At 38.0% G+C, this 17395-nt stretch overlaps 1 protein-coding gene across 2 annotated transcripts; it reads left to right on the top strand.

The window, feature by feature from the left end:
• The first annotated feature begins 4548 nt into the window (after nt 1-4548).
• psmb7 (proteasome 20S subunit beta 7) lies at nt 4549-10742 on the top strand. 2 transcript variants are annotated; one of them, XM_082541124.1, is made up of 9 exons: nt 4549-4657; nt 6073-6166; nt 6664-6761; nt 6919-7059; nt 7203-7318; nt 7928-7986; nt 8680-8831; nt 10229-10255; nt 10543-10742. In XM_082541124.1, exons 1-9 carry the CDS (start codon nt 4596-4598, stop codon nt 10652-10654), a joined length of 861 nt encoding a protein of 286 aa, XP_082397250.1. In that variant the 5' UTR covers nt 4549-4595; the 3' UTR covers nt 10655-10742. The 2 variants fall into 2 exon arrangements, with proteins under 2 accessions (XP_082397250.1, XP_082397251.1); XM_082541125.1 differs by lacking the exon at nt 10229-10255.
• Nucleotides 10743-17395: the final 6653 nt, after the last annotated feature.

Genomic DNA, 17395 nt, shown 5'->3' with positions numbered 1-17395 from the left:
GCCGCAGTGTCCTGGAGGTGTACAGGTCCTGCAAAGATGGGAGTCTACAGCCAATCACCTTCTCAGCAGAGCGCACAACACGCTGCAGTCTCAGTAAGTAAATAAAAGGATCTGGCTTGCATCAGTCACATGATCACATTTAACCAATGATCGCCCTTGACGGCAGAACGCGCTGGTTACGAGCCGGGAACGAGCTCACAAAGAGCACGCGCATTTTTTCCGGTCCGGAGCTGTAGGAGAAACACAAGTTAACTCAGAGACACAGACTGATGCGACAAAACCAGTAAGTAGGTGTACAGCGTACACTGTAGTGTATAGCACCCAGGAGTATTAGCTTATTTTGTACACGTTGGTAAGCTGTCTTGTTGCAACTGATGAACTGAAACAAACGAGCTGTGCAACAGCGCGACAAACATTACCTGTCCTTTTATTAACTGCACAAGTAGTGCTGGTCACAGCTGCTGGCTACCTGTGTAAGGCTGTCATGGGTCTGTATCTCTGTCACCGTTTTAGGGAACATATTTAGTTTTAAAGTATTTAGAAACATATTTAGTTTTAAAGCAAGTTACAGGGCTTTTCCTGCCTTTCTGGAGGGATTATATTTCACTAAAAAATGATCTAATATGCATGTCCACATAATTATGCATTATTATAATTATAATATATTAAAAAACACACACTGTATTTTAAAGAACATACATTAAGAAGCAGATTATATTAGATTTATATTTTAAATAAGACAAAATTAGGATTTTACAGCAGTAAAAATAAGCTTTGCCCTGCACAGAGTGGATAGTGAAACAAATGGAATCATCATAATGACATTATTTCATATTTATTACTTCCCCCTCCTCATTGCTTTATTATTGTAGCTCTAGTAATAAATAATAATGTAAGGATGCCCATAGCAGAGGTGGGACCAAGTCATTGTTTTGCAAGTCTCAAGTAAGTCTCAAGTCTTTATCCTCAAGTCTCAAGTCAAGTCTCAAGTAATGTCAGGCAAGTCAGAGTCGAGTCTCAAGTCACTGGTGTAAAAGTCCGAGTCAAGTCACAAGTCTGAAATTTTGAATTTCAAGTCCTTTCGAGTCTTTAAAAAAAAAAAAAGAAGAAAAAAGTATGTTGCAGTTATGCTAAATGTAAATATTAGACCATGTAATTTTAAAATCTGTGTTTTTCTCAACACATGACAAAATAGTGAACTTAGAAAATATACACAAATTGTGAAATTGCACCTCTTTAAAATGCAGCTCAATTAAACCTAGCTCCAAGAATAATTTTCACCGACAGTTCTGAGATAAGCTGCATGTTATTCTTGGATGCGGTTGTAGGACCGGTGTTGTGCCAAAAAGTGATTGTCTGCCAAAAACTGATTTCCGGTATTTGCCAAAAAGCGATTGCTCATATTTAAAGTGCTATAAGTAACTTGTTGGGCTATAATATGTTAAACATATGTCAAATGCATCCCTTATGGATGACATAAAGTCATCTTGAGCCACAAACAACATTCGTGTAGCAAGATACAAGCCGCAATCAGTTTTTGGCAGCGACTTTTATATAACCTTTATTTATGCAGTAAAAAAAATCTCATTAACATTAAAAATTTATTTTGTAAGAGTAAGTTGGCCAAGAGCACAGCAGAAATGGCAGCAAATATTACAATAGTTCTGTAAAAATATTTTAAGTGGGGATAAAGGACCGGATTGGTTATAATGTAAGTACAAGTTGTAAAGATACTTAAAAAACAGATAATTTTTTAATTCTTTATGTAACCCCTTTGTATCCCCTGTTCACCGAAGTCTATTTACGAACATACGTAAAGATATTACACATAAAAAATACACAGAAACACTGGAAATCACTTTTTGGCACAACCGGCTTTAAAATCGCATGACAAAAATATCATATACATTAAAAAAAACTGCATCACCAACGTAGCCTGGACAACATTTGCTAGTTAGATGAAGTCAGCTATCTCATCGTAGCATATTTATATGCATATTTATAATCATACGGTTCTTGGAGTGAGTGCATACACTCGTGAAGTTTAGTAACTTCCGGTCACTGCAACAAGCCCAGGTACAGTTTACCGACGGATGGGTGCAGGACCTTGAAATGCACCGTGTAGAACGAAAGACCATCGTACATATCATAAGTTTACCAGTCTCACAAATCGTCGTCATAAATACACATTCGTTAACCGTTTATTAATAGGACCTTTGAGCTCAACGGTAATTAATTAGTAGTAGAAATAATTTCTGGTAGCATCACAGAAATGTAGCAGTGACAACAATATTGTATGCTGTAATCGCACTGGACAATTAGTGATACAAAACAACTGTTTTATTATGTGAATAAAAGTATATGTTTTTGTCAATGTACCATAATAACAGAAGTGAAACGCAATATTGTGTCAGGACAATTCACTATTTATGCACAATAAATAAAGGAGCATAGCGCGACCATTTCTGTTCAGCGCCAGACTTGCTTGTAACCTATATCACCAATTATGTTATGAAAATGACGTATTAACTACAACAGCAGACTGACCTTTGTGTAAATGCTTGGAGCAGACTAACCTGTGAGCTGGAGTGTTCTGGGACGTTATATTTGGTCTTTGAATGGCTGCAATCCAGTCGCGTCTTTGTTACTTCGGAAACATGGCTCGAACAATTTCTCTTCAACGACGTAATCCGATAACAACCGATCTCTTTACCCGTCGGCTTCCCGTGGCTGTCATGCGACCGGCTATTGTAGTTAATAATACAACAGCTTCTTGACATTTTTGTGTTTCTTTTTATCGCTGTGTGACTGATTTCAATTGAAAGCCTGCGTGCGCTAGTACCGCTTGCCACGAGTTCCCAGAATCCTTTGCGGTTCTACCCGTGAATGACATCACATTTTCAATCTCTATATAATATGCATGTTAAATTTTATATTTGGGGTAAAATATCAAGTCTTTTCAAGTAAACCGGTTCAAGTCCAATTCAAGTCCCAAGTCATTGGTGTAAAAGTCCAAGTCAAGTCACAAGTCTTAGAACATTTTTTCAAGTCAAGTCTAAAGTCATAAAATTAATGACTCGAGTCTGACTCGAGTCCAAGTCATGTGACTCGAGTCCACACCTCTGGCCCATAGTATATACAGTATTCTGAAGAAGGTCTAAAATTTCACTGTGTGCGTGCATGTGTGTGTTTTATGTATATGGATTATTTTAAATTATTACTCATGATATAACATTGTCCAGACATGCCTGGTAAGGACATGAGGAAACAGTAGGAGCTGTGTGAGGCTACTAAAGGCAGTGCTATAACATTTTTCTGTCATCATTTTATTATAGATTAAGTGCAAGAGTTGTTAGGTGTGGATAATTAGATTATAATTTATTGCAATAACAAGTTGTGCCTTGTTCTCAGATAGACAGCAAGTGGAGAGTGATATATGAAATGATGGGATGGAAGGAAGAAGAGAAGCAAAGAGTGAATCACAGGCAGAGCCTAATTTATTTCTCACAGTTTTTTGTTGCCTTATGGTTCCAAGCGCTGTCACCAATCTTTGCATTTTGTTATTATCTCATGACACTTGTTTAATCAGCTACCATCTCTCCTATGGACTTTTTAATGTCTACAGTCTCAGATCAACACAGCCCCGCCCTCCAGCACTATCAGCAGCAGGAGCAGCAGCAACCCCTCAACAGCAACATTGTACCCATCAGGTAAAACATAGGCTACGTTTGCTTTACTTGTTGCCCATATTAGATTCTTGATGAATGTTTGTTGTTGTTATTCAGCCTGGTTCAATGTGCCCCTTTTTAACTTTGAGCACCCGCCCCTTTAAACGTCTCTGCACGGCCCTGGTGCACTGTGGTCACGCCAGCATCGAATCCATCCAAGTTACATGGTTTATTAAAATAATCAAATTACAGCATTTACATTTATGTCGGACTACTTTTAATTAACTGCTTTAGCCCACTTACAATGAAAATTTTAAAAGAATCTTGTTCATGACCTGTGTAGTATGTTAACACTATTGTTAACTTGAACTCCAATTTTGAAAACAAAACTTTCTTCTTTTTTTTTTTTATAATAAAGCTCTGACTTATATTATGAGTATGAGTCTAGGGTCTGGGACAGAGTCCTGTAACTCTCTGTATGCAAAATACAGTATATAATGACCAATGTTGGGCAATTAATTATATAGTTACTTCTTCAAAAAGGTAACTGAGTTATGCAAACAACAAAGTTTTTTGCAGCTGTTTACCTAAAAATGCAGCCAAGGCGTTTTTTAAATAAACATTAAATAAACTATTTACAGAACAATCAGCTGCTCTGCATCAAATTTGATGCCACACAAATCATAATAATCCGATTATTTCTAATAAAAGAAGAATGTGAAACTTAAGTTTGCCTTTTTACTTCTAGGACTTGAGATAATTTGAGCAGTGGTACGTTTTTGGTTTTTTGCCACTCAAGTGGGGGCATTCAAAACGCCACTCGGTGCCGATGTTTGGCTCTTCTGGCTTGCCATACCGCAATATGGTCCCCATAACATATAGACCAACTTCCTTTACTTCCCGGAAATACAGCATTCATTCACTAAGATGGCGACACTGACAGCAGTCCGGCCAGCTTTCGGGGGTTTCAGTTTCGACAACTGTAAAAGGTGAGCGTTTTTCCGCGAATGAAAATTAGAGCAGAGGAAGTACATCATTGAGTTTAATAGATGCCACTGTTTAAATGTGGACGCCGCTTAGGTTTGTCGCCTTTTCGTTTGGCTTTCCCAGTGATGCTAACTCGGCTTCCACACAGTGACTCAGGCTTTTCCCCCATGTTAGTATTAACGATTCACATGCCGCTCATGTTTAAAACCACGACAGGCTTTGCTGTTCATAGTGGGTTTTGCGTGTGTTTTTATATATGTTGCAGTGAAGTCATTTCGTTTAAAAAAAAACAAACAAACAGTCTGAACTTCGTTAGGTTAGGTAAAATAAAACAGGTCCTGGCAGTTTTTATTTAGGAACCCGAACCCCCCGCCTAGCCTAGCCAATCAGGGGATTATGGTTAGCTAGTTGTGAAAAAAACATGAACTCGCATCCAAATTAAAAACGAGACGTCTGAAATAGTATGAAGATTAACTGAAACCATATTGCAAAATTGGCTAAATTAAATATGAAGTGTGCATAGACAGTGTCTGTCCGCTCTTGTTGGGTCGTAACATATAAAGAGCTGAAGTGGAACTGAGTGTCAAAAAGTGTTCACACTCTGTCCTTTTCATTCTTTTCTTCTTCTTCTTTTTTATCTTTGACGTTTTTTTCGGGGTTTTCTCATTCACGATCAACTCCGCGATCACTATGCTCTATTCCGGCACACTTGTCAACCAGTCAACATTCGGCAGTCCCTTCCTTCACCTGCTTCCAGCGACTCGCAGTCAGGATCTTGTACTCAATAAACAAATTAAAACGCAACTGAATTTAAAATAAATATTCAAAATGGGCTAAAGAAAAAATATTTAAAACGATAAAAACACGAAGCGGACCCCCAATTCAGTTATTGACATGAAAAGTGGACTGAAACAAGTTATAACATGGTTATGTTATAATATAATAATTACATAATATACCCTTATATTATAACGTGTTATGATATAAATTGTTGTGTTATAATATAAATATGAAAAACTTTTTGCCTAACTGACATAAAATAGAAATGCAAAACTAACTGAACTAATATTCTAAAACCTATGTGCTCTTTAAACGTTCCCCTGATAAAGGCGACTCATTAAAGAAAATGTATTAAAACTAGCCATCTTGCTCTGGAAATTCAAAAACATGTGAGACAAAAAACAAAACTGAGCTCTGTTATTGTCATTGTGAGTGCTATTCTAAACCAAAGCTTTTTTATGTTTGTATTATTTGCTTATTGGCAATGTAAGTAAAGAATATTTTGAACTTTTGACTGTGATGCAAGGCTGCTTCAGTAGAAAGTAAAAAATGTTCAATAGATGACATATGAACACAATTGTGTTTGTGTAGCTGTGCAGTCGTGTTAGGTAATACCAGTAATATTTTTTCTTCACAGAAATGCAGTTTTGGAAATTGAAGCTAGCAAAGTGGGTTGCAGCGTCCCTGCTGCTCGAAAAACAGGAACCACAATCTGCGGTGTTGTCTTTAAGGTGAGCTACCAAAACCAGGCTGCTGCACATTGGTCAGTTAGGAGCGAGTGTGTTGTAAATGGCCTGTATTTGTATAGCGCTTTATTTAGTCCATGGACCCCAAAGCGCTTTACACTACATTCAGTCATTCACCCATTCACACACACATTCACACACTGGTGATGGCAAGCTACATTGTAGCCACAGCTGCCCTGGGGCACACTGACAGGGTTATTGTTGAGTGCATATAAACATAGGGTACTTATTTTTTTTAAAGTTTGCTTTCAATAGATTTAAACAAAGTATTACAATAATGAAAAACTGTTGACTGTTAAAGAATTAAACAGTTAATCAGAATTTAGTCTTCTGCAGAATTGGTATACTCGTACTATAAGATACTTGGGTTCAGAAACAAAGTATTAAATTATTATTTACCTTTGCGGAATGGCACTAAAGCCAGCAGTGTTTCAGAGTGGCTCTTTAGAGTTTGAATGTTGTGTTGTGTTTTTTTCGTGAAGGATGGAGTTGTCCTTGGAGCTGACACACGAGCCACTGAGGGAATGATAGTAGCAGACAAGAACTGCTCCAAGATCCACTACATATCCCCAAACATTTAGTAAGTAACAGGTTTTTGAGCTTTGTGATTTTTTTTTTTCTTTTAAATCTAGATTTTATACTTATACGTACACACAAAGCTTTGAGAAAATATCCCTATTTATTTATTTTTTAAATTAATGTCTCATTGATTCTGGTGCAACTGCATTATTGTCCAGCTGCTGTGGGGCAGGAACAGCTGCAGACACAGAGATGACCACTCAGCTTATCTCCTCCAACCTGGAGTTGCACTCCCTCTCCACAGGCAGGCTGCCACGTGTTGCCACCGCCAACCGCATGCTCAAACAGATGCTGTTCAGGTATACGCTTCCTTCTCTGTAACTCAGTATTGTCATGTAATAGTAGTCCTAAAGAAAGTGAGGAACAAATTACATTGCATATTTCTGCTCTTGTTAAAAGTTTATATAAAAAAAGAAAATGGTATATGTGATTGTGTTTGTAGGTACCAGGGTTACATTGGTGCTGCCCTGGTCCTGGGTGGAGTAGACTGCAATGGCCCTCATCTTTACAGCATCTACCCTCACGGCTCCACTGACAAGTTGCCCTATGTTACTATGGGTCAGTGCCACACACTGCTATATGCCTCTCATGTATAAGCTCCAGCTTTATGTGTCGTTGGATTTGTGTAAAACCAACAGTGGCAACATGAACCAAACATCAAACATTGATATTTTTAGTTTGATAGTCTTAAATGTATATATCCTGGTATTTTCCTGTAAAATGTCACAAATGTTTCTACTAAAATAGACGGACCAACATAAATTGCAAAACATAAATGAAATAAAAATGATAATTCACAAATTTAAATTTCTGTCAGGAGGTGTTGCAGTCTGGGTAAAACGGTTTCACATTTCTTTCTGTTACCCAGCTTGTTCACCTTTTCACTGGGAAAGTTGTTTTCACTCATTTAGGAATAATTTGGTGTATTTGAAGTAGGATTATATGAGGGTCTGATCCTACACATTTAAAAGAATGAATATAGGTCTGTGACCTGGTTCATGCCGACAGAATTGATTCTTAGTCATGATTAATGGTGTTTAATGTAGAGTCGTGTCAGGTGACTGGAGATGAGTTATAGTGGTAATGTGTTCTGTTTGTCATGTTTTCTGACTCGGTTAATTATGGCAGTTGGCACCTTAGTAATGTACATTTTTTTTTCCCCTACAGGTTCCGGGTCCCTAGCTGCCATGGCAGTGTTTGAGGACCGTTACAAGCCTGACATGGAGGTGATTCTGCCACTTGTGTATTTTATTCAGTTTAATTAATTCTATTTATATATCACCAGTTCACAACAGGACTCACCTCAAGGTACTTGATATTGTAAACTAAAGATCCTACAGTATTAGAGAGAAAACCTCAACATTAAGACTATGAGGTGCACTTGGTGACAGTGGGAACAAAGAACTCCCTTTTTAATGTGAAGAAACCACCAGAAGAGTCATGTTGGGAAGGTTCCAGCAGCCATCGGTCACTGAAAGGGAAGAGGGTGAAAAAAGTGCAAAGACAAGGACAAAACAGAAACTAACATGCAGTAATGACATTTAAATGCAAGTACGTTAGCAGCCTAAACTTAATCTTAAAAGTAGAGATTATGTCCCAAACTGGGAGCAGGTTCCAAAGAAGAGTGTAATACCTGAAGGATTTGCCACGTATTCTATTTTAAAGAAATGAAACTACGTGTAACCACATGTGACATTAAAAAAAAATAACAGTGGAGGAAGATTTTGTTAATCACTTTCAAATGGAAACACAGTACTGAACTCTTTCCCAATGTTTTACAGACCATTATACTAAAATAAAGGTTAAGACATGGTCAGACAAGTAGTTCACATAGACACAACATGCTACCTGCAGATTTTAAAAAAAATAAATGTGATGATGTAATTTTTAATTTTTTTAAAAAAAAATTGTTTCCAAAGGAGGATGCAGCCAAGCAGCTTGTGCGTGATGCCATTGCTGCAGGCATCTTTAATGATTTGGGCTCTGGCAGCAACATCGACCTGTGTGTCATCACCAAGAACAAAGTGAACTACATCAGACCACATGATGAGGCCAACAAGAAAGGTGTCAGGTAAGAACGATAATGCTTCAGCAACGATAGTTTAGCTTTTGAATTAGCATCTGAATTTCATCCCTTCCTGAGGTTGTTACCATGATGACGTGAGTTGGATAATCCAGAGCTGATGGAAATGTTTTTCTGGGAGTTTTCAGTCCCAGAAACAGATGAGTTAATTCTGAATTCTGGTTTTTAAATATAACTACAGATTCTGTCTCCCCAACTCCTGCTCAGCCTGAAGGAAGTGACACAAAGTTTATTTTCCTCATACTAAGGGGGTAAGCTGTGACCCTAAAAGCAGCCTTACAAGTATCTAAATGAACAACTTGTAAAAAATTTCACACAACTTTCTTCTGCTAAACGTACTCCTTAACAGGCCACTACAAATTTTTACCCCTCGGCTGTAAAAGACTTATGGGGTGTTGTCCTCACCCCACCTGCCTGGTGGGCGGCGTGGACACTTAAGTTTGTGAATGTGATAACGTAGGCGCTTCAAATTGATTATGTGCATCTGCCAAAAGTCTTGGATGAGTTTGAATCTGTGACCTTGATCTCAAGGTCAGAGTAAGTTTTCTGAAAATCTTCTCAATGTGATAACTTAAGAACACAGTGATGTGGTATTTTCAAATTGATACCATAGGTGTCTCTACTAAGAGGCTGAGGAGTCGAGCTGGTGGTTGCCAGTGTTCTTCCTACATTGCATTGTCATCAGTTTTTTAATCACCTCTTGGCTGGTTTTGAGTTTGCAATCAATGTGGCCAGTCCTTCTGTAAAGAGCCATGTCTGTTCTTGCACCCAGACATCACACAGAGGGGATTCATTATGAGGCAGCTGTCAAGTTCTGGTCACTGTTTAAACCCAGGACACTTTTTGTTTTGTTTTTTGTCACCTTATTGGAGTTATTAATCATTAGTCCTGCATGTGTGATTGCTGCCATCTGCATTTTAACATTGTCATAGACTGATGGTATTTGGAAAGGCTCCATCCCTTTGAAATGAACGAATGAATTATTATTTTATTTTATACCCTGTGCTTAACTGTGATTACGTGGTGAACGCAAACTCGAGGCATGTTGTTTCTTGTGTTGGGGAACTAAAACGTCTCATATTTGGGGGATTTTCAGTTCAAAGTTGAGGTTGTTGTCACACAATTCGCGTTGAGCACTCAAATGCAGCCAGTTGTAAGAGCAGATGCTGCTGCTTCATGTCTGACCAACACAAGTCAAATGGATTGTAAAGAACAGTGAAAGTTCTGTTCCTTTAATAAATTGTCATTTGGGACTGTGAGTCACTATGAGACCTGAGAATTTAAGATATTTAGCTGCTGCACTTGTACACTTGTGTTAAATTGGACATGTGGACAAGCAGCATTTGATGATCAGACGCTGAATTGTTGTCTTGTTCTGCTTGAAGAGTCACTGAGCTTGAAGCCTTACAGCTGTGAGTATACAGAGTGCATTTTTTGTAGTCCAAGCCTAACAGTCTGTCACCTTTACCTGAGTGGACTACTAACCACATTTCTGATTTGGGTCCACTGGGCCTGCTTAGTGTGACTTCGCCTAACTAATGTGCATGGCAGTGTGCTTTAGATGAAGTGGCATGTTGTGCTAATAAAAATGAAATGTGTATTAAATGAGCGCCAGCACAGACTTGTTACATGGAAGCGATGAGCTCTGGGGTTTTGTTTTTTTTAATTGGAAATCTTTATTCCATGTATCTCTTTGTAGAACCGGCGACTACAAGTACAAACAGGGAACTACAGGTGTCCTGACCAAGGCTGTAACTCCAATTGACCTGGAGCTGCTGGAGGAGTCTGTACAGACCATGGACACCTCCTAAAATGGAATGGTGTGACTCACTACCCTGATAAAGCCTAAAACACGTTGCATGTTTTTCCCATTTTTTGAAATAAAATATTTTTCCCTGGTTTTGTTCCTGGCTGTGCCTAAATTTGAACTAGAAATAAAATGGTCTCAAAAGATTCAGTCATATCACAGCTGCTTACTGTCTTAAATGTTTAATTCCAAAAGTTTTTTACTTTAACAAAAATAATTTTAAAGTTGAGGTTTCTAGTTTTGGAAAAAGAGAAAAACATTGCGTTTTCATCATTTTAAAATATATATATTTTTGTTTAATTCTTAGTAACTGCCGTTTTTGTTTGGTTTTAAAGAATAAAAGAGAAATGAAATGGAATAAGGAAAGAAATAATTAGACCTGGGAGTAAGGGAGTCCTTATCCCTAGAAGATAAACAAAAATAAAAACGGATAAAACAATTAAAACGTAAAAAAAAAAAAGAGAAATATGAAAATACATTAAACAGTAAAAGAGAATTTAAATAAGACCGTAATGGCGGACATTGCAATCTCACCTGAAATGGAGAATTTGGGTCAATTAGAAAAATATGTCAACGACAGGATGTTGGATAGTATAGAAGATAAGAAAGCCAGATCTACAACGGAAAAGAAATTCAACAAGAGATGGGGGTAACTGGAAAAAGGAATGGTATGTATCATCTTGTCTTGAGGGGCTAATACCCAGGGGTGCAGCCTGGGTATTTGGCTGCACTCCTTAGGAGAATATGAGCAAGCACAGAAAGAATGGAAGGAAGGAGGGATGAAATGGATATCAAGCGAGAGCACATGGTGACGACCGTAGATATGTGCTACTGGACTAAGTAAAAGTCCAGACTACAAGTTTCAAGGTGAAGACCACATAACAAAGAACTGGACTGCTGACTACAAGACCTGGAGTTTGTACTGTGCCCAAACTTTACCCAGAATTACCTGATTGTGTGAGTTTGCCTAAATATTACAGCACACATGGGAACGCTGGTCTACAGCTCAGGCAGTAGTTGAATTCAGGGATAATAGATGTCACACCTATGGGAGAACCTGATGCAGAGGAAGGAAAAACAACAGGATGCTGGTGAACAGTGTGAGGAAGAGAGAAGGTGGTCCTTTTTGAAGGAGGGGACCAAGAGATTAAATAAGTTAATGACAAATTGGCCCAATATGACTGCCAAAGTGGATGTAACCACAGATCTCAGGTAAGGAGGGCACATGGTCGTTGAGGCCCTGGTCTATGCCGATTCCTCCACATCAGGGGATTTCAATTGGAGTTCAGCAGCCCTGAGGAAATGAGAGGATGAGTGACTAAGATTGGTCATATGGTTCGCCAGTGATACTCAGAAGCCAGAGGGATAATTATGACACACAGGATGAAATAGATTATGAAGAATTACCTGCATCTACATCAGATCTACGAACTGAACCACTGGAGCATCCGGATCTCACCTTGTATACAGACTGATGTTGTTACAGGGGAGAGAAAGGGAACGGAAAAGGGAAAAATTACACAGCCAGCCTCAGATCAGGTGCCAGAGATTGTGGCTCTCACCAAAGCACTACAACTCTCAGAAGGGAAAAGAGTGAAGAACAATTGGAAGAAAAGATACGAGCTGTACTGATGCCCAGAGAAGTAGCAGTGATGAACACTCCCTACTGTGTATTTACTAGATGGAAGTATGCACCTCCAAGTATGCAGTTTTCAATTCAATTTTGTTTATATAGTACTCTTTTACAACACTTCACATTTCAATGTGCTTTATGTAGTAAGGAGCAGACCCTAGCAATCTAGTGATCCTTAACGAACCAGTTAGAGAGGGAGAGTGTCCACCCTAATGAGCTAGAGGGTGAAAGCGAAGCAGGGGTGTTTCCACAATTTTTGAAAATTGTGTGACCATAAACAAAGCATGGTGTAAATTAAGGTGTAAATTAAGTGCTCAAAAAATGGTTTTAAAAAAAGGTAAAAAGATTACAAGACATTGTTTTCTTTGTTTCTTTCCTTCAGGAATCCAGGAGAGTGACTGTCTTTTAAAAGATTTAATTTGTTTCAGCAGTTGAAATTACAAGTTACAGCACGCTGGAATCAATGTGAACCAACGATCTGCTTCACAAAGGGGATGACGATGATGATGGGGTAATGCAGTTCTATATCACAACAAAAACAAATATTATTTTGACTATCTTCTCCTGAAAAACAATGCGGCCGGTCCTGTCGTCTCTGACTCGATATTCCTCTGCACTTCAGTCATCGTCTCGACCCTGCTCCTTTTCCTGGAAAAAGACAGAAAGAAAAACACCTCACTCCCTAACCTTGCTGTATTAATATTAGATAATAAGTAGAAAATAACAGGCTGAGAATTGCTAGCTAAGTCTGAGACATTCTGTTCACACTCCCTTGGCCAAGAAAAAATATCCCCCTGACTTTAACTAGTTATGATCTATAAGCATATTTGCAATCCCACTGCAACTCAACATATCAATCTCAATAGTTCAATTCAATCAATCTGAACTAATGCTTCTGACCTTTACTACACAGAGTGCCAGCTCTTAATGAGCACACTTGGAATGTGTATATAAAAATCACAAAAACAGCTTTATTTAATAATTTTATTCCTAACAGCATCCACATATGCATAAGCATACTCTTATATACAAATGCCTATACAAGCATCTAGCATACTAAATACAAATAATTGCATAAAGCATCTATGGGAAAAATTTATCTGAGGAGACCTTGTTTGTGTTGACTTGACCCTAGTCCCATCCACTCACATGGAAGAGACAGGGTTTATGACCTATACTGCACCCAAACACCAGGGGCGATAGATGTGTTTCGCCTTCATTTTTTGGGGAGCGTTTAGGTTGTCCCTGTTTTTTAAAACAAGTGAGTAGCCCCCCAAAACAGGAAAGTTGTGTACAATGTGAGGAACCATGGAGTAATTTTTGATTTGGATATAGTCAAAAAATAATAAAAGATAGTACACCCTTTGCAGACCATCACCAGGTCTTTACCTGGGTTCAAAATGATTTAAATTCAAATGAAGAACAATATGTGACATATTACAGGGTGTCAGTTTTTAACATAATGCTGCCCTTTTGGTTTAGTTTTTGTCAAATGAAGAAGTACACACCATGATTCAAGAGCTTATAGAAACCACCATAGCAATGAACTGGTCTGCATTGGTGCATCATATCTTTATTCTCTTCCCCCTCCTGCCCCCCTCTTTCTTAAATAGATAACTATCATATCTGATATCATATCTCACAGTACAATAATATTGAATGGGTTGCATTGTTGTATTTTGTCATGTTTCTCAGGTCTTTGTCTGAATTTCTACGAACATTATTGCTAAGGATTGTCTTATTGCATTGGAGTCACACTGGGTTAAATATGTACACTTGGGTTTTAAGGGGTATTTATTATTTTCTTCTTTTTTTTGAGTTGTATGGAAGCCCCAAACGCAATTTCATTGTTCTTGACAATGACAATAAATAAATAAATACTTCAAATACTTCAAAAATAGCAGCAAAATATTTAAGTAATGATTTTCTTAATGACTTTATCAGTCTCTTACATGCCTGTGGATGAAAATTGGCACACTCTTCTTTATGTCATTGAGGCTCATCGAGGTTTCCGGGCATTCCGAGATCTCTTAAATCAGCGGTCCCCAACCTTTTTTGCGCCATGGACCGGTTTATGCCCGATAATATTTTCATGGACAGGCCTTTAAGGTGTTGCGGATAAATACAACAAAATAAAACTAGTACTGGTACCGAAAAAAAGATTTATTCATAACACACGTGAAAAGATCCAGGAAAACCGAGTAAACGATAAAAACGATAACAAAATAACGCTGAAAACCGATAAAAACCCTGAAAACTATACATTTCACACCTGAGCCTCAACTCTCGCGGACCGGTACCGGTCCGAGGCCCGGGGGTTGGGGACCACTGTCTTAAACTCTCACCACAACATTTCAAAGTTTAGGTCTTAATGTTGACTGGGCCGTTGCAACACACTGATTATTTTCTTTTTAGCCACCCTGTTGTATATTTTCTGGTGTGCTGGGAATAATTTCCTGCTGCATGACACGGTTTCAGCCAGGCTTTAGTTGTTGGAAAGATGGCCCCACATTTTACTCTAGAATACTTTACTTAGAATACTATACAGAGGAGTTCATGGTTGACTCAGAGCAAAGCAAGGCCAAAAGATTATGCCTCCACCAATGTGCTTGACAGTTGGAATTAGATGTTTGTGCTGATACGCTACATTTGGTTTTCTCCAAACTTGGCCAAACGTTTCCACTTGTTTAAAAAGTCTTATCGTTTGCTGAGATACAGCTTTGCAAACTCAAGCTGTGCTGATGTGTTCTTCTTATGGTGAAGGGTCTTGCTCCTAGTAACCCTTCTGAACAAGTAATAATTATTTAGTCTTTTTCCAATTACTGTCAAGAACTTTAATATTTACCACACAGACAGATGTCTCTCTGAATATTGCGTTTGTGAATAATATTTCTCACTGTAGAATGTTGGACTTCAAATTGTTTTCGTTTCTCTAAGATCATTACTGATATCTTTTCAACTAATAATGAACACACTTCTGAATGCTCCCGACTAGCAAACTAAGACAACGGCTGTCATAGATAGTTGCACTTGCTAATAATCCTTTATCATCAGCTGCAGATGTTCTATCAGTCTGTGGCGGTGTGGTTGGAATAACTGAGCAACAAGTGTGCTTTTCTAGTCTGTTGGAGAGGCAGCATCAGAAAAAATTCTGGGATCAATAACGTTATTCTTATTGTTTGTATTATTATTCTTAATAAGAGACATTTGATTAGCTGGCTGTTCCTTATCCTATTATTTCCTCTGTAAGCAGGGGTTTAGTTATTTTTCCACACACTGCTTCTTTATTTTTGATTAGTTTTGTCAGAAAAAAAGTAATATTTTGTGTGTTAAGATTAGAGATGGCACGATACCACTTTTTTATGTCCGATACCGATACCGATATCATAAATTTGGATATCTGCCGATACCGATATGAATCCGATATAGTGTTTTTTAATCAACGAAACTGTTTTTTAAAATATCTTGCTGCATTTTGCAAGTCTGCAAGTTCATACTCAAGTTTAAAACAACAACTACACTAAAGCTATTCTGTTATACCTGTATACAAAAAAAATATTTCATAGTTCAGCAATACTGATCAATCTAATAAACTTAAACCTACACCATCCTCACTATTCTGGTATTTTAAAGAGTACTTAGCGTAAATATTAAGCAACCTAACTAATAGGGTTCCAACTCCCAGCAACAACAAAAATAAATAAATAAAAAATAGGGAACCACCCCTCACGCTCCACCTCATGATGCTTAATCGACGTAATCAACCTTAATTTGATGAAGTATGAAAAAAATGCACAGAAATCAATTATTTTTCAAGAAATATTAAATAGATTCAGCATCTTTCTTCAACAAAATTGCAGACAGCACAGATGGTACCATCCCAAAGTAAAAAGTACTATAGCTTACTAGGGTATATATATTAGACTTAATAGTCACTATATACAGTAATTGACTTCTATTCATTTTACATCAAATTAAAACTTTGGGTGTCAGATAATTATTTATTAAAAGCTCGACATTTTAAATGAGAGTAAGAAAGAAAAGTATGTCTTTGTGCCCCCTTTTCCCAGTTAATGCCCTATCGGCCCCCCTGGCTAAACTTTGCTAGATCCGCCCCTGCACAGTTACCAGTGTCAGCTACGTAGAAAAAGATCCTCGAGTAGAAAGTAATATTAAATAAATTCTAACAACAGCTTATCAAGCTTAAACGTGCTGCTGTTGTTCAGCCGCTGGTTTCCTCTTTCTGGTGCAAAGTGGGGCAAAAACAAACAAGACAGACGGACTCGCCACAGAAAAGCCGATCAGCTGATCGTTAAGCAGTTTCATGATTGAAGTAGCAGCCGGAGAGCGAGAGGCAGTCGCTTGTTAAGCTTAACGCAGGAATGCTTTACAAACATTCAGAGATGGACTTACACACTTGCTTTACTTCTCTCGGGGATAACTTTGTCGGAGATGAAATGCCAGGTTGCTAGCGAAGCTCCACATGCTATCCAGACCACCGACAGGTCCCGCATGCCACAGCCGCTCTATCACGTGATGCATACTGCTCCGACGTGCTAACGTTCTGAGGTGAGTTACAGCGTGTTGCAAGTTTTGTGAGGTGCTTTCGTGATATTTAATGGATCGGATTACATTTTTTATTTTTCTCCGATATCCGATCCAGTAATTTAGGTCAGTATCAGACCGATACCGATACGTAATATCGGATCGGTCCATCTCTAGTTAAGATTATATAATATGAGAGTGTATTTAGAACTCAGATACATCTGGAAGAATCAGCTGCATCAGTCAGACAGTTGCAGAATATGATCAATTGGAACTGAAAACATTTAACTATATGGATCACAATACACATGACTTGGAATATGAAATAGATCCAGACAACAACTTTTTCTCATCTAACAATAACAATTGCTGCTACTATACAAATAAAGACTACAATCAGAGGATTAAAACTGAGAATAAATTATCAATTATCCACTTTAACTGTAGAAGTCTCTATGCTAATTTTAGTCATATCAAAGAATATCTTAACCAGTTTTCACATCCATTTAGTGTCATTGCCTTATCAGAAACTTGGATCAATATGGAAAAAGGAACAGACTTTGAACT

Source organism: Aulonocara stuartgranti (genome assembly GCF_965226115.1).
Source record: "Aulonocara stuartgranti genome assembly, chromosome: 7".
In the NCBI taxonomy this organism is placed as follows: domain Eukaryota; kingdom Metazoa; phylum Chordata; class Actinopteri; order Cichliformes; family Cichlidae; genus Aulonocara; species Aulonocara stuartgranti.
This window is presented reverse-complemented; position numbering and strand designations above follow the sequence as displayed.